The sequence below is a fragment of the Belonocnema kinseyi genome, chromosome 9 (assembly GCF_010883055.1).
Source record: "Belonocnema kinseyi isolate 2016_QV_RU_SX_M_011 chromosome 9, B_treatae_v1, whole genome shotgun sequence".
NCBI lineage: Eukaryota > Metazoa > Arthropoda > Insecta > Hymenoptera > Cynipidae > Belonocnema > Belonocnema kinseyi.
In genome coordinates this window covers 69,897,188-69,918,054 of record NC_046665.1, presented here as the reverse complement: position 1 = coordinate 69,918,054, position 20,867 = coordinate 69,897,188, and the positions used below count along the sequence as shown (strand labels likewise).

At 25.6% G+C, this 20,867-nt stretch overlaps 1 protein-coding gene across 3 annotated transcripts in view; it reads left to right on the top strand.

Annotated features, from left to right (window-relative positions):
• The first annotated feature begins 905 nt into the window (after window positions 1-905).
• Window positions 906-20,867, top strand: part of LOC117180857 (ribosomal protein S6 kinase 2 beta-like) — a 24,205-nt gene continuing 4,243 nt past the window's right edge. The window contains exons 1-12 of one of the 3 annotated variants that reach the window (XM_033373400.1): window positions 906-1,124; window positions 4,894-4,914; window positions 5,363-5,584; window positions 5,707-5,788; window positions 5,860-6,020; window positions 8,392-8,498; window positions 8,588-8,765; window positions 8,842-9,007; window positions 11,221-11,376; window positions 11,465-11,724; window positions 16,122-16,370; window positions 19,769-20,269. In XM_033373400.1, coding sequence (XP_033229291.1) covers window positions 1,086-1,124; window positions 4,894-4,914; window positions 5,363-5,584; window positions 5,707-5,788; window positions 5,860-6,020; window positions 8,392-8,498; window positions 8,588-8,765; window positions 8,842-9,007; window positions 11,221-11,376; window positions 11,465-11,724; window positions 16,122-16,370; window positions 19,769-20,269 — 2,142 coding nt within the window. In that variant the 5' untranslated portion in view covers window positions 906-1,085. Of the gene's footprint in view, window positions 1,125-4,893; window positions 4,915-5,362; window positions 5,585-5,706; window positions 5,789-5,859; window positions 6,021-8,391; window positions 8,499-8,587; window positions 8,766-8,841; window positions 9,008-11,220; window positions 11,377-11,452; window positions 11,725-16,121; window positions 16,371-19,768; window positions 20,270-20,867 lie in introns of all 3 variants that reach the window. The other 2 variants (XM_033373399.1, XM_033373401.1) reach the window with 2 other exon arrangements.

Sequence of the window (20,867 nt, the reverse complement as noted above, 5' to 3'; positions counted from 1 at the left end):
TTAAATCATTTAAAAATATATTTAGAAACTTTAGAAGTCCGAAAAGATTAAAACAAAAAAAATTTTTAAGATTCATGGGAAACTTTTAAATGATTATTTGTCTGAGAAATGAATTTTAAGTGAAACTTGAGAATATTTCGAAAAAATTCAAATTATTTTCTAAAATTCCAAAAGAGAGTACTTTAATTCGTCAGGATTAAAAAATTAAACAAAAATCGAGTAAATTCAAGATATATTTAAAACATTTGAAAATATTCGAAAAATAAAATTTAGACTCCTAAAGATGTTAAACCAAAACTTTAGAAGCTTTTGAAGAATTTTGAAGGGTTTTCAGAGAATACAAACAATTATCTTAAAATTCGTAGGAAATCTTTAAAAATTTTATATTAAAAAATTATGTTTTAAATAAAATTTTCAAACATCTCAAAAAAATTGTAAAAATGTCAAAAAGGTGGAAGATTTTAAGGCAATTTTTTAAAAATTACTGTAAAACTTGTAAACGTTTCCGAAAATTCATCAAAAAAATTGATTTTTCCAAACTTCTAAAAGTCCTAATTTTTTGAACTGACTCAAATTGTTCTCATATTATAAAAAAAAAAATAAAAAACCTTTTCGAATTTTCTTAAGAATCCTGGGACAATGATATTTATATAACTTTCAAAAAATCTGAAGTTACATATTTCCTTGTTCTCCGATCTCATAATATAATGTTAGATTGCATTTGCATGTACGTGATTGATGGTGCTAATTAATTTTTTTCAAATTCAAAGCAACAATGTCACATTAAAATTCAAAAAAATAAAATAAACCCCGCCACATGACGTCAATTGGCTATCATATGAACCCGACATTAAGCCCCTTCCTACATCGTGTGGTCGATAATACGTTAGTAACGTGAGATTTCCTGATTCCTGGTAATATCCCCCCTTGTTGCTCCAAAAAAGAATTATACGCTTAAAGTTTCACACCCTTTTCTTTTACCTCGAAAAGATTATTAATGTGGGTTATCGCTAAAAGTGTTGTTATGTTTAATTTCGTCCAATATTTTAATACCATAAAATAAAATCATATTCGTGAAAGGCACAATGCCGCTAGCTAATTTGACACTTCCCTGGAATCAAAATGTAAGTAAAACAGTATCAAAGGTCATTATCATTTTCAAATTCTCACAATGCTTGTCTTCAATCACTCGGTTTCCCTCCAGATGATTTTCCGATTATTGCGTCCTTTGTTTGCACCTAAACATATGTTTTTAGTTTCCTTTTCAACAAAACGTCTCCTATTTCTTTTTGAGAAAACAAAAGTGATCAGTCTTCATAGCCCTATTCGCTTAGAATGTGTATTTATTTATTTTTATGCTTAAAGGTGTTAAAGCTTGATACTGATGTCGAGATTCTCCCAAACGTCTATCACGTTTGAGGAATGTCATTTTAATAGAATAGATGTAGGATATAAAACCGGTTTTTTCTATTTTTTTTATGAGTCATTTCAATAGCCCTTCGACGATTTTTTCAAGAACGTAAAGATTGAAATGGGATATATTTATACATGGTAATTATTGTTTTTTGTTTATAATAAAAAACTTCGTATTATTTATAATATGCTTGGAAAACTGGGCTTCTTTTTTAGACTGGAATAACCCGAAAAATGAAAAATTATTTTTTGGCCGGGAATTTTATAGATTTTCAGAAACAAAATCTATCAAATTACTTAGAATACATGATATAACGCGATTTTAAATAAGTTCGATTTCAAATTTTTTTAAATATCAAATTCAGTTGTTAAACTTTTCAATGATTAAATCATTCAATTTACAATGTTTAATTATAGAATCCTTTATTTCACACATTTTTCATTGTAAATCTATATTTTAAAGTATTTTGAGTCGTACAATTTTTAATTTAAAGAAGTTTTAAATGCTTTTTTTGAAGATATTAAACATGAAAAGAGTTTGAATTTGAAAATTTGGGATAACAAACGTGATTTGATTAACTTCAAATATAGATTAACTAATTATTTTAAAATTCAAAATTAAGCCTTTTCGATTTGAAAGTTTAATAATAGCATTTTTCTTCCTCGTGCATATCAAATAGTGTTTTTTCATATAAACAATGTACCTTTTTTTTAACTTCTATAAGTCACTATTGATGAATCATGGATAGTTGTCGAAAGTTCTTCAATAGATTAATCCATGCGTCTCGAAGACGCGAACAACTAAATCAAGTGCAGTACTTTTATATTCCCATTATAAAGAAAACCTCTTATAAACAAGGTAAATAATTTTGTTTAAAAAATTTAAAAACAATATAGTTACTGGACTGGTGGGTCAGAAGAGGTTCAATAGGTCGATCGATGCATCTCGAAGACGCGAACAAATACACTGCATATAATATTCATGCATTTTGAATATCAAAAAACTTGTTCCCATATAAACAGACTAAATCATTTTTTATTTTTTACTTTATTAGTTGGTACTGGTAAGTCATACAAATTTCAATAAGAGATCCATTGATGCGGCTTGAAGACGCGAACCCTCCCGAGGTCGAATTATATCGAAATGTGTCAGAAGTAGATTTGAAGCAATTATTATATTTTATTTTAATTTTACTTAAAAGGATTATGTATCTAAAAACCAATGAATTTCACAATTCTTATTTTAAAAGAAAATTAAGAAATTTCGGTATTTAATTTTTTTCCGAATTGAAAGAGGAACTTTTTTGTTTTTAACACTTATTGAGTTGAACGCGGGAAAATATTGAATTTAAAAGTTTTTTGTTGAGTTTTGAATAAGGAGATTGAGTTTTTAATTTTGATTAAATTGGAAAAAGAACATTTTATATTTTTAAGGTTTTTATCGAGTTGGGACAGACGACATTTTGTTTTTAACATTTTATTCAAAAAAAGAATACTTTTTTCTTTTTAACATTCTTATTCAGTTGGAAAGGATGACATTTTCGTATTCAATTTTATTCTGAATTGGAAGAGGCCTCGATTTATTTTTTATTTAGTTTAAAAGGATGCAGTTTTTGTTATTTATTTTTTTATGTACTGAAAGAGGATTATTTTTTTTATTTTTAAGATTTTATATCATTTGAAGGGAGGACATTTTCTTCTTCAAGTTTTTCTAAATTGGAATTTCTCGTTTGAACATTTCAGTGGGAAGGGAGGAAATTTTGATTACTGTTTTTCTGAGTTGGAAGAGGCCCATTTTTTCTTCACATTTCATTGAGTAGACGCAGGGCAAAAATGCTATTTTTAGCATTTAGATGAAAAAAAAACAACATTTTGTACTGAATTGGAAGAAGGTAATGTTTTCAACGAATTATGAACGAATAACCAGAAATCTATGATTTGTTCAATTGATCAAAGTTAAAAAAATTATATTTTGCAGTTTAATGACACTTAATAACCAATTTTTCAATCGAAAATGTTTTAAAAGCTTCTATTTTATACATGTAAATTATTGAGCATTTAATTAAAAAATGTTTGAATTACATTTTTTTAAGCTTCAATTTAAAAGCTTATAATGCAAAAGAATTCTCTTCTGAGAGCTTTAATTTACAATTTTTTTTACTTTCTTTATTTAATTTTTCCATTTCAGTGGCCGTGAAAAATTGTTGCGAAACAGGAAATAAACAGGAATCTTTTTCCTCGATTAAAACGACCGTTAAAATTCTTATTTATTACAAATACAATTTCTAAGAAAATTAATCTCTTGTTTTCTCGTATATAAAATAAAAATAAAAGTTATTTTTACCCTTCATTTTCTATTTTTAAGAAAAATGTTTTCCTTCGATTTTTTCTTAATCAATTTTCTTGGCGCTCGTTATTACTTGTGGATATTGTAATTCGTATTCTCTTGTCTAAACTTTATTTAAGAATGTATTAAATTTAAATTTAAGTTCGATCTTATCAGTCCACCAAATTTGGTCAATTTTTCAAGAATTTGTATCACGTTTTTATCCCTTCATTCTTTTATTTTTATATATACACATTATCGTAGTAAATGCTAATTGTTTAAAATGTTTAAAGTTGGTTAATGTGAAATCAAATAATTTCTAAATCGAAAAATATCAAACTCAACACTAATAAGACAATTTTAAATTCAAATATTTAAAATGTATGAACATTAAATATACGAGTTGTTGTCAAAAAGGTTTCGAATTTGGACTATGACATTTTTTTAAATGGGACTTCAAAAAACGAAAATATGAAATTATGAGGTCAAGAATCCTATTTTCAGTGTATATCAATTTTAAACCAAAACTATGTTTATCTACGTTTTCTGTTGTTACAAGCAAATTTTGTAAAATGTTTGAAACTGGTTTATTTTCTAAAAATGCATTTAACTATTTTTAGAGCCATCTAGAATGTAAACTAATATACTGAAATAAATAAGATTGAAATAAATATTATTTATTCAAATTTTTACCTCGGTGTCACCGAGTTGAATATCAGATTAATTAAAAAAAAAAATATTGGACAAATTCGGTAACATGAAAATCATATGATGCACATTTTGCAAAATTTTCACAACTTGTGAATATTAAATATTCTTGTGTTTCTGTTAACACTTACACAAGAATAAAATTAATGATATTTTTGTAGATTTTATAAAGTGATTTTTTGTAGTTATATCCTAAAATATGAGTTTTAAACATAATTAAGCAACGTTTGATCAAAAATATTTGTCTCTATTAATAATTTAAAAATTACTTTGAGAACTTCACTGTTATCAAAGTTTTTTTATTACAATGAAAAAAGAAGACGTTCAATATTCTTAGGAATATTCTTTGAAAGATTCAATGAAATTCAGAAATCAGAATAACATTTTCTTACGTCATTTAAACGAATGCTTGTATAACTGATTTATTTTTTATTTTTCTTATATAGGTAGTCTTGATACCCAGTAAGGTGAGGCATGTTTTATTTTTTAAATTTTCTTCTAACGTATGTTATTTAAATTTAGATTACATAAGCGATAAACTTAGTATTTTACACAATTTGCATTTTTCAAATATTATTTCCTATTTGAAGTTTCAATTTAATATTTTCCTTGTTTCTAATATTTGTACTATCAGTTTGTATTATACTTGTTTTTATTATTTTTAAGTATCAGATCTGAAGGTTTTATTTGCCGATTTTGTAAATAATTTCGGCTCAAGCTTCAATTAATTTTCTTACTCTGTATTTTTTATTGTATTTATTTGATTGCCAAACCTTAATAGAAACTCCTAAAATATGTTTAAAAATAATTTAAAAACTGGTAATAAAATATCAACTGAAGTGCATTTAGAATATTTATGATAAATTCAAGTAAATTGAAAAAAGGAGTTTAAGTTGTTCTTATTTGTTAACACAGCAAGAATCCGTGATGCTGCCAGCAGAAGCTGAAGATGCGGAAATGGTAACAGAAAATCATGAAGAAGCCATAATCACGCAAAACTCGATTAGACCTCAATCGAATGGTTGTTCCGAATCTCATGAAATTGAATTGCAAGAAGTGGTGCGTGATGGTCATGAAAAGGCTGATCCAGGACACTTTGAATTACTGAAAGTTCTCGGTCAAGGATCTTTTGGAAAGGTTAACAGATTTCTAAATTTAAAATTCAAGCTACAATAGCTTTAATTAATCCATCAACAATTAAAATTAACTAAAATTGTAAAAATAAACTTCTTTTTATTTAAAAATTCCATCTAATATAGGTTTTCTTAGTGAGAAAAGTTGTTGGCAAAGATGTTGGTACTCTCTATGCCATGAAAGTGCTGAAAAAAGCAACCCTTAAAGGTAAAAAAATTCACACCTTTCAGTGAAAGCGTTTTTCTTTAATTAGAAGATAATAACTGAATTTATTACAGTTCGAGACAGAGTCAGAACAAAAATGGAGCGAAATATTCTCGTCGATGTAGAACATCCCTTCATTGTTCGATTACACTACGCGTTTCAGACAGAAGGAAAACTCTACCTAATTCTAGACTTTTTGCGAGGAGGGGATCTTTTTTCACGATTATCCAAACAGGTTTATATTTTTCGAATTAAGGAACGTCCACATATTACGCGATGCTATTTTTAGCGATTTTTTATTCACCCCTTTCTCTTCTGACAATTTTTGACATTTTGATGAACTCCCCCTAAAAAGTTTTATATATTTTTGACTCGGAATTCATCTCGTTTGGGTAAGAATTCTACTATTTGGTTGCAAATTTGATTATTTTCTTGAGAATTCAACCATTTTGTTTAAAAGTCATATTTTCTGATAAAAAAATTAACGATTTGGTTGAAAATTAATCTTTTTTAATTAGAAATTAATGTAAATTTTTTATAATTCGTCGTTTCTGATAACTAATTAATCATCTTGGTTAATAATATAAATTTTTTGTTGAAAATGCAACTGTTTAGTTGAACTCTTTTCTTCAGAATTAATTTTTTTTCCATTGAATATTTATAGTTTCAATTAATAATTCATCTTTCTGGTTTAAAATTTAAATATTCTGCTGGAAAAGTAAACTTTTGTTTAAAAATTCAAATATTTGGTTGCATGCTGAACTATTTTTTCCATTGAAGATTCATATCTTCAGTGAAAAAATGTTCTCTTTGATTTAAAATATTAATTATTATTTTGCTGCCAATTATTTTTTCTTTTTGATTGAGAATTAATTTCCTTTGATGAAATGTAATTATTCCATTTCAGGTTGAAAATCGATATTTTAAATTGATCATTCTTTTCAATTTGAAAATCTAGGTTAAAAATGCGACTGCTTGGTTGAAAATTAATCTTTTTGGATTGAGGACTAATTATTTTGATGAAAACTCATCTTTTTTAGTTGAATTCAAATTTTTTTTATTTAAATTTATAATATTTTTTAGTTTAAATATTAGCTGTTACATGTTTCGTTGAAAATTCATTTTTTTTAACCAATTCACTACTTAGATTAAAATTGAACTATTTTGTACAAATATTAATTTTGTTTGAAGATTCATAATCTTAGTTGAAGATTCAACTATTTGGTTATAAATTAAGTTTGTTTGAAAATTACACTGCTTTTAGAAAATTTGTTTGTTTTTTTTTCATTTGGAAAATTCAACAATCTGGTAGAAGATTTATTTATCAAACTGTGAATTTAGCTATTTTATTTTTGGTTCAAAATTGATCGTTTTTAGTTGAAAATTCATGTATTTAGTTGAAAATTTGTCATTGGTAGAAAATTCATATTTTGTGCTGAAAATTCATCTATTTAGTTACAAAAACATTTTTGTTGGTTGACGATTCATCGTTTTAGTTAAAAATTAATTTATTTAGTAAAACATTTTAACAATTTTGTTAAAAATTCGTTTTTTTTAGTTGAAATTATTATTTTTTTTTTTGAATTGAAAATAGAACCATTCCATTTTTGCTTAAAATTCTTCTCATCTTTTTGGGGTTAAAAATCCAATTCTTTGGCTGAAAATTCATATTTTTTGTTTGAAAATTCTACTCTTTTCTTAGTAATTCATGTTTTTGGTTTGAAAACTGAACTGTTTTACATGAAATTTGTGTTTTTGGTTTGAAAAATGTTTTCTAGTTAAAATTTGATTTATTTTATGGAAAACTAATCTTCTTAGATGAAAATTAATTTGTTTTGGTTCAACAAGTTTCTTTAAAATTTGTCTTTTTTGGTTCAATTTAACCGTTTTTTTATTTCAAATTAGTTTTTTTTGTTGAAATATTAAATTTTACATTTTTTATAGAGTTAATTTTTTAAATTGTAAAATGCACCACTTGGTTTAAAGTTTAAAAAGTCTCGATTTTATTGGAAAATTCAACCATTTGGTTACAAATTTAACTATATATTTGAAAAGTTAACTATTCTGTTGGAAATTCGTTTTTGTTTGTTTGTTTGTTAAAACTTATTTTTTATTTTATTCATTATTAGTATTTGATTGAAATTTTTCCTTTTTAGTTCGAAATTCAACTATTTGGTTGAACATTCATTTATTTTGTTGAAAATTATTCTATTTAGAGAGAAAATTCGTCATTTTGGTTGTGGATTCTACTATTTCTTTAAAAATTGGCCTTTTTCGTTAAATTCAACTGATTAGTAATTCGTTTTTTTTTGCTCAACAGTGGTTTTAACAGTCTTTTAGTAAGAAAATTAATATTCTTTACCGAAAATTCAACTAATTTGTTTTAAAAAATTGAATTATTTTGTTGAAATTCATCTCGTTTGTCTGAAAATGAACTTCTTTCTTAAAAATTTAACTTTGCTGGTTGGGAATTCAACTCTCTTCTCAAAATTCATCATACCCTAAAAATTGAGAGTTTCACGTAAAATGTAAAGCCACCCTTAGGTCTAAGATTCTGCAAATTATAGTGTGATGAAAATATTTAATTATTGCTTACAAAATTGTAGTTAATGTTCACCGAAGAAGACGTTAAATTTTATTTGGCTGAATTAGCTTTGGCACTCGATCACATCCACAAACTTGGTATTATTTATCGAGATCTAAAACCTGAAAAGTACGTATTTTGGTTGAAGTTCAATCAAATGCATGAAATTGAAATCTGAAGGAATTGTATAAAAATAACAATGAATCTATTTATTGCAGTATTTTGTTAGACACAGAAGGTCACATATCTTTAACCGATTTTGGATTGAGCAAACAGCCTTTAGATGACACGAAAACCTACTCCTTTTGTGGAACTGTTGAGTACATGGCCCCTGAAATTGTTAATCGGAAAGGACATTCATTCGCCGCCGATTGGTGGAGCTACGGCGTTTTAATGGTGAGTTTAGAATTGAAAAACGATTGTCAAAAAATTAAAGGCCACATCGCTCTTTCATGCTGAGTATTATTTCCAGTTTGAGATGCTTACTGGCTCACTTCCTTTCCAAGGAGAAAGTCGCAAACAGACTATGACTCACATCCTAAAAGCGAAAATAGGAATGCCGAACAACCTATCACCGGAAGCGCAAGCTCTTTTGCGTGTCTTATTTAAAAGAAATCCTGTCAATCGTCTCGGTCATGGTAGTAGCCACATCCTTAATTTCAAATTCGAAAAATTGACTTAGCAGGGTTGCTACATGTCTGGAGATTCCAGGAAATCAGAAAATTTAAAATTGATCAGGGAATCTCAGGGAATTTTTTATAAACTGAAGTTGAATTTAATTTGATTATTTTGTCAGAAATTTAACAGTTTTGTTAAAACTTTATTGTTCTTGGTTTAGAATTTATTCTTTTCTTGAAAATTTACCTTTTTGAGTTAAAAATTATCTATTTTTGTAAACATGGCATCTTTTTTGGTTAAAAATCAGAACTAGTTTGTGGGAATTTTGTTCATTTTGGCTTAGTATAAAATTAAACTTCTTTGTGACTAAATTTAACTATTTCTTTTAAAAATTATCTGTTCTATTTTAAATTCAACTATTCTGTTTCTCATTTGTCTTTTTGATAGAAAACTAATATCACTAGTTAATACTTCACCTTTTTGCTTAAAAATTAATTTCTTTGTTTGGTATTTTTTTGAAAGTATATGTTTCTAACTCAAACTGTAACTATTCTATTTTTTGTTACAAATTTATTTTTTCTGTTGAAAATTTAACTATTAGGTTAAAAATTCATTTTGTTGTTGAAAAATTATGATTTTAATTGAAAATGAATTTTTTTTTTGAAAATTAAACTAAAAAATGATTAATAATTGAAAATTAATTTTTTCAATTCAAAATGTAACTAATCCATTTTCGCTTGAAATTTTTTTTTTAGTTGAAACTTCATATGTTTAGTTTTAAATTCGTCTCTGGTTTGAAAATGCAGTTATTTGTTGAAGATTCCTTTTTTTTTTTTTTTGAAATATGAAATTACATAAAATGAAAATGCATTCTTGCTTGAAATTCTTCTTTAGTGTAAAATGCATTATTTTTGTTGAAAATTCATATTTTTGGGTTGAAAACTCACATATTTTCAGTTAACAATTTTTCTCTTTGATTTAAAATTGAACTATTTTGTTGCCAAATCTTTTTTCTTTTTGATTGAGAATTCACTTCCTTTGATGAAAATGTAACTATTCCAGTTCTGTTTGAAAACTGATATTTTACATTGAAAATTCTTCTTTTCTATTTAAAAATCTAGGTTAAAAATACAACTACTTGGTTGTAAATTAATCTGTTTGGATTGAGGACCAATTATTTTGATCAAAATTCATCTTTTTTAATTGAATTCGACTGTTTTTTATCTGAAATTATAATATTATTTAGTTGAAACATTAGGTATGACATGTTTTGCTGAGAATTCATTTTTTCATGGCAAATTCACTACTTAGTTTACAATTTATCTACTTTGTATAAATATTGATTTTTTTAAGATTCATAATTTTTATCAGACTGAAAATTTAACTATGTTATTTTCTGTTCAAAAATTGATCGTTTTTAGTTGAAAATTTGTTTAGTTGAAATTAATTTTTTTTAATTAAAAACAGAACCATTCGATTTTTTCTTGAAAATTTTTTCTAGCTGAAATTTTATCGGTTTTTATTCTATTTTTTGTTAAAAATTTATATTATTGTTTGAAAATGTAACTATTAGGTTAAACATACATTTTTCTTGTTGTTGAAGAATCATGATTTTAGTAGTTAAAAATTAACTTATTAGATTACTTTTAGTAATCGATTTAGTAAGCGATTATGTTCTTAATTGACTGTAAAATCATTCTATGTTGAAAATCCCACTCTTGTTTGAAAATTCCTCTTTTTGGTTTAAATATTTGTCTTTTTATGAAGGGTTAGACTAATTTATTGACCATTTGTATTTTTTAAATTTCATTCAACTGTTTTCGATAAAAATAAAAATAATTATCTTGCTATGAAATTAAATTGCTTTAGTTAAAAATTTAACTTTTTCGTTTTTAGTTAAAAAAATATTGTTTTGAGTTGAAAAACTCAACAATTTGATTGAAAATTCATGTACTTTACGTATGCCTTACGTAATTTTTAATGGTCCCTTGTAAAGTTCTTATAACTGTTATTACTAAAAATGTTTGAAATAAATTTAGAAGTAAACCTTTTTTTTGCATTAACATTATAGATCTCCTAGGTGTAAGTTTGAAAATTATATAACTCAAAGAAAAATTTAGAACGGCCAGGAATAAGTAAGGGAAACTAAAAGAATTTCCAAATTTATTTTTTTCGTAGCAATCCTGCTCTGTAATAATAGAAAATTTTGATAAAATTATGATTCCTCCCCTAGGCGGAGGAGATGAAATAAAAAACCATGCATTCTTCTCCACAATTGACTGGGAAGCTTTGTACCATAAAGAGATTAAACCCCCGTTCAAACCGGCTGCGAGTCGAGAGGATGACGCTTTCTATTTTGACAATGAATTTACATGTAAGACTCCCAAAGGTAAGAAACGTGCCATTCCGAATCTTTAAATAACGGTAGATGTGTGAAACAAAACCTTGTAAAAACTAAAGTAAAGATTTAATTACAGATTCACCAGGAGTGCCAGCAAGTGCGAATGCACACGAATTGTTCCGTGGTTTTAGTTTCGTCGACCCGTGTCTTCTTGAGGATAATGCCACATTTCCAACAAGAAGGAATAATGAAAGTATATCTAGCAATTTCCCAACGTATGTCAACCACACTCCTGCAATTGAGGAGTACGATTTTCTGCAAGAGATCGGCAAAGGCAGCTTTAGTACGGTTTATCACGCGGTTCATAAAACTACCAAGTGCGAATATGCAATTAAGGTGAGGCAACTTTTTTTCTTTTAACTAGAGCTGCTTTGTCCTAGGCATTTAGTATACGAAATCTTGACCTGGCACATTAAATGGCTATCTAACCTTTTATTTTCATCTATTTAATAAAATATACTTTTACACAATAATCACAAAAATTATTTCAAGTCATATATTTAATAAAAGTTTGAATCTTTAACAAAAAAGTTAAATTTTCATTATAAAAAAATCATTTTTAACAACAAAAGAACTATTTTTCAACAAAATAGTTGAATTTTCATTCAATAAGATTACTTCTCTACCAAAAAGACGAATTTTCAACAAATTACGTACATTTTTATCTGACTACTTTGAATAATAGATGTGATATTAGTTTTTGAAAAGTTTAAACTAAATAGTGGAACTTATATTCTAAAGAAGATCAACTATTAACCAAAGATAGTGTAGTTAAATTTTTATTTAAAATAATCAATTTTTCATAAAAAAAGTTGAAATTTCAAATTAAATAGACAAGTTTTCTTCCAAACAGTTTAATTTTTAACTCGAGATAGTGAAATAGTTAAATTTTCAGTTAGAAAAAAATATTTTTTAACCAAGTGCCACTTTAAATGGCAATCTAACATTATTTTATTTTCATCTAAGTGATGAAATACTTTTACGAAATGATCAAAATAATGATTTTATGTCATATATTTTTAAAAACTCAATATTGAAGCGAAAAGGCGATTTTTTTACATAAAACAGTTGTACTTTCAATCTAGACTATGAAGTTTCGTCGCAAAAGTACATTTTTAACCAATCAAAAAAACAATTAAATTTTTATTTAAAAAATTCATTTTTAACAACAATCCGTATTTTCAATAAAGAAGATTAATTTTGTAAGAAAAAAGACAAATTTTCAACAAAATACATACATTTTCAACGAAAAAGTTAAATTTTCAATCAAGAAGATTACTTCTCTACCAAAAAAAAAAATTAATTCTCAACAAAAATACATAAATGTTTATTCGAATCATTGAATTTTCAACCAAGATGATTTTTTTAAAACAAAAAATCGGTTTTTTAAGAAAATACATAAATATTTTCCACCGAAAAAATTAATTTTCTGCCAAGAGACGAATTTTCAACAAAGTGCATCAATTTTCATTTAAATATTTCGAACAATGCATGTAATGGTAGTCCAAGTTTTATTTTTATAATTTTTAGTTCCTATTTTTTTTTTGTTTCTACAAATTTTTTAACCAAATAGTTGAATCTTTGAACTAAAAAAGATAAATTTTTTACAAAAAACGGAATAGCTAAAGTTTCAATTAGGAGAATTAATTTTTAATCAAATAAAAATAATTTTTCAACAAAACAGTTTAATTTTGTACCAAAACGTTAAATTTTGAAGAAGACGAATTGTCTTCCAAGACAGTTGAACTTTTAACCCGAGAGAATGAATTTTCAACAAAAAAGTTAATTTGCTACCAATCAATTAAATTTTAAAACAAAACCTTTATTTATATTTTCAATTAAAAGGAAATTAGTTTTTCGACCGAGTAGTTAAATTTTCGGTTAAAAAATTATTTTTGAACAAAAGGAATTGAATTTTTAGTACAGAAGATTAATTTTCTACCAAAAAGACGTATCTCAAACAAAATACAGAATTTTTTAGCCAAATAGTTGAATTTTAAGCCAAGAAGATTACTTCTCTACCAAAATACGAATTTTTAACGAATTATATACATTTTCAACGAAATAGTATCAAGAAAGTATCTGATGCTAGTTTTTCACAATGTTTAACTAAATTGTGGACTTCTTAAAATTAAAGTAATAGATCAATATTTAACAAAAAATGGTGTGGTTAAATTTTTATTGATTGGAATTAATTTTCAATATAAAAACGATTTTTTTACTAAAGCGTTGAATTTTTAAACGAAAAAGAAGAATTTTCTACAATTCAGTTGAAATTTCCAAATAAAAGGTAATTTTTAAGATTGTGAAAAAAACGCTCTCTAGCTCGGCTGGGATATAAGCCCAGGTTCTTCGGATTGCCGGTCTGATGCTAAAAAAATATAATTTTCAACTATGATTATGAATTTGCAACAACAACAAAATTAACTTTCAAGAAATTAGTTCAACTTTAATTTAAAAAAAAAACGAACTTTGAACAAAATACATGAATCTTTAAATCAAAAATAATAATTTTCAACCAAACATTCAAAATTTTATCTAAAAAAATGTATTATCTACTAAAACAATATGATTTTTCTACCAAATACATCAATTTTAAACCAAATAGTTCAATTGTTTACTAAATTGTTGAATTTTCAAAAAAAAACTACAACTTTTCTACAAACCAGATGAATTTCCAACAAAAATGTTCATTTTAAACCCAAACGAATTCATTTTTATCCAGGAAGTTGCATTTTAAATCAAAAAAGGTCAAATTTCTGCAAAAAGAGATAATTTTCAACCAAAAAACTTTTTTAGTCAAGAAAGAACAAAATTTCAATTAAATTGTTGAATTCTAAACTTAGAAAGACAATTTTTTAACAAAGTAATTTCATTTTTGAACCAAATAATAAAATTTATGACCAAAAAAGATATACTACAAAAATTTAGAACCAAAAAAGAATACTACAAAAATTGCGTTCAGACTTCAAATTATGCATGTTGAATAGTAAATTTGGCCATTTAATTTTTGCCGTAACCATAATGCAAAGTAAAATTAAAATGTTTACCTTTGAAACCCGTAAAAACTTGAACTTAAATTAGAAGCATTTTTAATTATATTCTAGAAAAGTGTTTAAAAGATTCGTTGAGTATTGTTCTGAATATAATAATATAATTCTTCCGACTGCCTAAAACTTCTAAATGCCTACGACAGCTGATTGACTTTTCATTACTTGATCTTGTTTTATATCGTAAAATTGAAATTTGAAAAATGTATTCTTAATCTTTTTTAATAAGAAAAATAGAAAACATGATGCGAATTGAGAATCATTCTTAGTTTAAATAACAAAATTAAATACAGTTAAATTAATCATTTCAAATTATCTAATATATTCATAAAAATAGTATATATGTTTTACGCTCGTAATAAAAAAAAAGGATTTTAATGTAAGGTTTAAATAAAAAATTCTTAGATTTCAAAGATTAGAAATTTCACAACAATTTATGTTTTCTTGTTTTATTTGCAATTTTTTAAACCAGAAATAGAATTTTTGTAGCCAAAATCATTAGATTTTAAAGGTTCATAATTTCTCAATAATTTTAGATTACGTTAGCGCTTTACAGAAAAAAATGGTATTTTAAAACAAATTCCACTTAAGTTCGAACTAAATCTTATATTTTTCTACAGTTTCATATTCACGTTTCTTACAGAAAATAGTTTATCTAAAATAATAATTGAAAAAATGGAGGAAAGAAAATAAATTTCAAATAAGCTTCACAACCTTGAACAGTTTTAGGTTATGTTGAAATTTTACGTACAACGGAAATCGGTATTTTTAGTAAAAAAAAAATTGAAAAAGATTTAACAATTTTTCACGATTGTTTGTTATAAATTATAATCTCCCTGTACTGCATTTCCTATCATATTCTTTTGAGAAAGGGGAATCGCTCTGTACGAGATTTTCGACTCTTTGACGAATATTCTTTGACAATTTCACAATTCTAATCTGTAGCACTTATTGATTAAACATTTTAAAGTCAAAAAACGGCAGATATAGATTATTATCAAAATGCTATTGTTAAAAAGGGAATAAATTTATATGTCGATTTTAGCGTTCTATAGTATAATTTCTAAAGAAAAGCCTTAACAGTCGATATATTTTTTATTTAATATCCTTCGAAAATATATTAAATTTAAAAATAAGACGTTTGAAAGCAGCACTTTTGATTTATTCCTATTCAAGAATATAAAATATAAAAATGGAAGCCTTCAAAATAAAAAAGCTTAGAATTAGATAATTTTAAAAGAAACAAGTTCCAAATTTAACAGTATTTGCATGTTAAAGGTTTCAAGAATAAACGATGCTGAATAAAAGCATTCACCTTTTATTAATATGAAAGATTTTAAAATTTTCTTATTAGAAAATAGTTCCAATTAGAAATCTTTTTGAATTAATAATAATTCGAATAGAAGATATTCAGGTTTCGAAAAGAATGAAGCTAAATTTAAATGCAACTTTGTGAAATGAAATTTTAGTGGCAGAAATCATTCAAAATCATTTAACATTATTTACAAAGTGTACAATTTCTTATGAAAAAGATTGTTTCTTCTTTTCTGAATGTAAAAATAAATGTTTAATCGTTCCCATATTTCCCCATTTTTCATCCTGAAAAAATCGCCCTTTTCCCTTTTTTGAGCTCTTTTTGTCCTGTGATACCTGTAATAAGATATTTTATTTTTATTTCAACAGGTTATTGATAAGAGCAAACGGGATCCCACCGAGGAAATTGAGATTTTATTAAGATATGGTGGACATCCCCACATAGTTTCTTTGCGAGGTTTGCACGAAGACGAGAAGCGTGTGTATCTCGTCTTGGAGCTTCTTCGAGGCGGAGAGCTGCTCGAACGTTTATTGCAAAGGCACAATTTCACGGAGAGAGAAGCAGCAGAAGTTCTCTTTGTCGTTACTAGTATTGTCAAGTACCTTCACGAGAACGGGGTAATTAAATAATTTCTGCTTATCTATTAAAATTTCATTCTGAAATATTTCAAAGGATTCTGAACTATTAAAAAAAAAAAAAAACCACTAATGCTAGAAATCACATCTTATAGTCAAAAATTCAATTCTAAAATAATTTAAGCTTTGAGGCCCTGAAACGTAAATTTTTTCTTAAATTAATTCTTAGATTAATTTTTGGAGGTGTCGAATTTAAAATTTCAGAATATTGTAGTTCCAAATTCAAATATTCAAAATTTCAGGACCATTTCGCTACTAAATATTTAAAAATTTCATATTAAGAGCCTTGATAAACAGTTTGAAATTTAACAATTTTAGATGTAAATTTCGAATTGATTAAAGTAGGCAATTTCAAATTAAAAAGCTTAAAATTTGACAATTTTAAAAAATGAAATCATATAGCAATTTTGTTTTGTATTCTTTATTTTAATTTTTAATGTGTTTTCTGAAAAGTGCCCGATATTTACTTACAGATTTAAACAAATAAATCATTTTAAATTAAAAAATACTTGATTCGAAAATTTCTAGAATGAATAATAATTCTAAAGGGAAGATTTGGAATAAAAAAATTAAAAATTAAGTGTAAAATAAAAAAAGGATGAAAATTAAACTATCTGTAATTGATATATCAGTAAATGGATAATTTCGGTCATTTTAAATGTTTACAATTTTAGAAGTATAAATTTTCATGATCAACTCAAAATTTTTCCCTTTCACAGATTTTAATTGTACAATTAAAATTGAATTAATTTGCTTTTGGAAAGTGTAATTAGCAATGTAATTGATTTAAATTTACTTCGAATAATTGAAACGACTATTTTTGGTGACTAAAATTGTTTTCAGTTTAAAATGAAGCTCCCATTCGTTTAAATTTTAGCGTTCCAAAATAGAAATGTTTCCCATTTTAAATTACTATTTGCTTTGAAAGTTTTTTCAGAATAATTTTATTTAAATAATTTTCATTTTAGAAAAATTCGTTTAATCAGTTTTAATATTATATTATAATTTTATTATGTAATAACAATCTGGAAATTTCAGGGATTTTTTTTTCAAGTCAGGGAATTTTTTGAGAGCATGCTTAATTTTGTTTTTAATATAAAATATAGAATTAAATAAAAATTATTCTTCATGTTTAAAAGTAGTTTTTTATTACTGAATTTCACTATTTTGTTGAATTTTTTTTAAATTAATTTTTTAACTGAAAATTCTACTATGTCTGTTGAATATTACATAATTTTAATTAAAAATTCATTTCTGTGGTCAAACATTGATTTTTTAACTAAACATTTGTTGGTAGAAATTATTCTTCTTGGTATTATTAGTTTTGTCGTTCTTGAAAATTAGTTGTTTAAACCGAAAATATAACTATCCGATTGAATAATCCACCATTTTACTGAAAAATTCATCTGTGGTTGAAAATAAATTTTGTCTGACTGAAAATTTAGGTATTCAGCTATTGGTTGACAATTTATCCTTTCTGGTTAGAAATTCAGGTATTTTCTTGAAAATTCGTCTTTTTAAACAGAAATTAATGTTCTTGGTTAAAATCTCATATTTTTTGTTGAAAATTCAACTATTCCAATTGAGCATTCATAATTTTAGTTAAAAAGTCATAACTGTTGAAAATAGAACTAGTTTTTGGAAAATTATGCCAGTTAAAGATTCATCATTTTAGTTGAAAACTCACATTGTGGTTTAGAATTCAACTATACCAGTTGAGAATTCGTCAATTCATGGTTTTAGTTTAAAATTCATCATCTTTTAGTGAAGTTGTGTCTTTTTTAGTTTAAAATTGATATCTTTTATTAAAAAATCGTCTTTCTTGGAAAGAAATTAATCTTTTTGTTTGAAAATTAATCATCTTCTTTGAAAATTCATCTTTTTGGTTAACATTTTTAATATTCCAGTTAAAGATTAATCAGTTTAGTTGAAGATTCATTTTATGTTAAAAATTCAACTATTCCAATTGAAGATTAATATTTTAGTTAAAATTCCATCATTTTTCCTTTTTTTTTGGAAATGTAAATATTTTTATGAAAACTAGTTTTTTTGTTGTTGAAATTGTTTGTTTGTTTTTTCCTCAAAATGTAACTTTTCCAATTAAATATACAAACATTTTAGTTGAAAATTAATCTCTTTGGTTTAACATTAATTTTTTTAATTCAAAATTTAACTATTCAAGTTTTAATTGACACAATGTCTTTTTAAGTTGAAATTAATGTATTTTGTTGAAAATTTGTCTTTTGGGTATAAATTAATATTCTTGGTTAAAAATGTATCTTCTTCATTAAAAATTTAACTATACCAATTGAGAATTCATTAATTCATCATCTTAGTTTAAATTTAATTATTTTTGGTTGAAATTGTATCGTTTTTAGTTCAAAATTCATGTATTTAGTTGAAAAGTCGCCTTTCTTGAAAAAAATTAATCTTTTTGTTTGCAAATTAATCATCTTCTTTGAAAATTCATCTTTTTGGATAAATTTTTTAATACTCCAATTAAATATTCATAAGTTTAGTTGAAAATTAATCTGTTTTGTTTAAAATTACAACTATTATATTGAAATATTTATTATTTTAGTTGAAAATTTACCACTTTGTTTAAAAATGTAACTATTTTATTGTTGTTATTTTTTTTCAACTGAAAATTTAGTTACATTTTAGTTGAAAAATAATCTTAGTTCTCCTCATTTTAATTATACCAAAGCTAATCTTATCTGTAGATAAATCAGAATAAAAATTAAATAAATATATATTTTCAGGAAATTTCATAGAAACTTCATGATTATATGTTTTATATATTTTACAAAAATATTGTTATTATCAAAAAAAATATTGCAATTTTTCCAACATTTTTGTTATAACTTCAAGTTCTTGCAATTCTATTAGAACATTTTTACGATTTAAACTAATCAGCTGCTGTGATGCAGTGAAAAAATAGCTTTAAAATGAGCCCAAGAACATTAAAAAATGTTGATTATTCCGAAAGTTACTGAACATTCAAGAAAATATTGAAATTTACTATATTTTTGCAGTATCTACTCAAAAAATAGACAAATTGGCTTACCCTGGACTGATTTTATATATGATTTCGAGAGCAATAAACCCTTTAAAGAGAAAATATTTTAGCTCTGGCACAATTAAAATTTAAAAAATCAATTAATCAGTCATAAAAAAAGAGGTATGCGAAATCTTTTGTCCACCCCGGTATATGTAAGAATATCTTGTGATATAATTCGTCAAAGCCTAGAAACTTAAAAAAATATATATAAAAAAACAGTGCTAAAAAGTATCGCCACTGTTGACACTATTTTTAATTATTTCTGAATTAATTCCGATCCCTGTGAGTGTCAATTTGAGAAAGTAAATAAAATGTTCAGGTCGTTCATCGGGATTTGAAGCCTTCGAACATTTTGTACGCCAAAACAGGGGGTGATCCTTCAACATTGTGCATTTGCGACCTCGGATTTGCGAAGCAACTTCGAGCGGAAAATGGTCTATTGATGACGCCTTGCTACACAGCCAATTTTGTGGCACCGGAGGTGCTAAAGCGTCAAGGATACGACGCAGCCTGTGATATTTGGTCCCTTGGAGTATTGTTGTACATAATGTTGAGTGGCTATACACCTTTTCCAAATAGTCCGGGCGACAGTGCGAATGACATTCTAGATCGCATTGGAACTGGTCTGATCGATGTTGAGTCGGGAGTCTGGACCCAAGTTTCCAGTGAAGCTAAAGAACTCGTTAAAAGAATGCTTCATGTGGATCCCACGAGGAGGCCAACAGCTTCCTGCATCTTGAAATATCCATGGATCGCAAACAGACAACATCTTCCTCCAAAAGTTTTACCCAGTGTCACGAAAGATCGCGATTTATTGAAGGTATGTTAATTCAAAATTAATACCGAGGGGTTGGCAACTCGTCAAGTCATGTGTACACTTGTAATGAAATCTCCTGAAATATCTGAAGTCACTTGAAATCACTTAAATTCACTTAAAGTTAATTGAAATCACTGGAAGGCAGTTGCATTCATTTGAATCAAAATACATAGTTTTAGTTTAAAATTTATGAATTTTGTTAAAAATTCATCTTTTGATAAACAATTCATCTTTTCGATGGAAAAAATGTATCCTATTGCTAGAAAATTCATTAATTTCGTTGAAAATATAACTATTTTGTAGAAAATTGGTTTGTTTTATTAAAAAATAATTTTACTATTTCATTTGTTTCTTTTTAATCCATCATTTTTCTTAAAAATTCAACTATTTGGTTGAAAATTCATGTTTTTTTCATTGAAATCCGTCTTTTTTAGTTGAAAATTGATCTTTTTGGTTCCAAATTCATGTATTTTGTTTAAAATTCGCCTGTTTGGTATACAATTATTTATATATATATAAATAATAAATAAAATTTTAAATATTAATAATAAAAATAGTTAAATTTTCAACAATTTTTCAACAGAATACAAAAAAATAATAT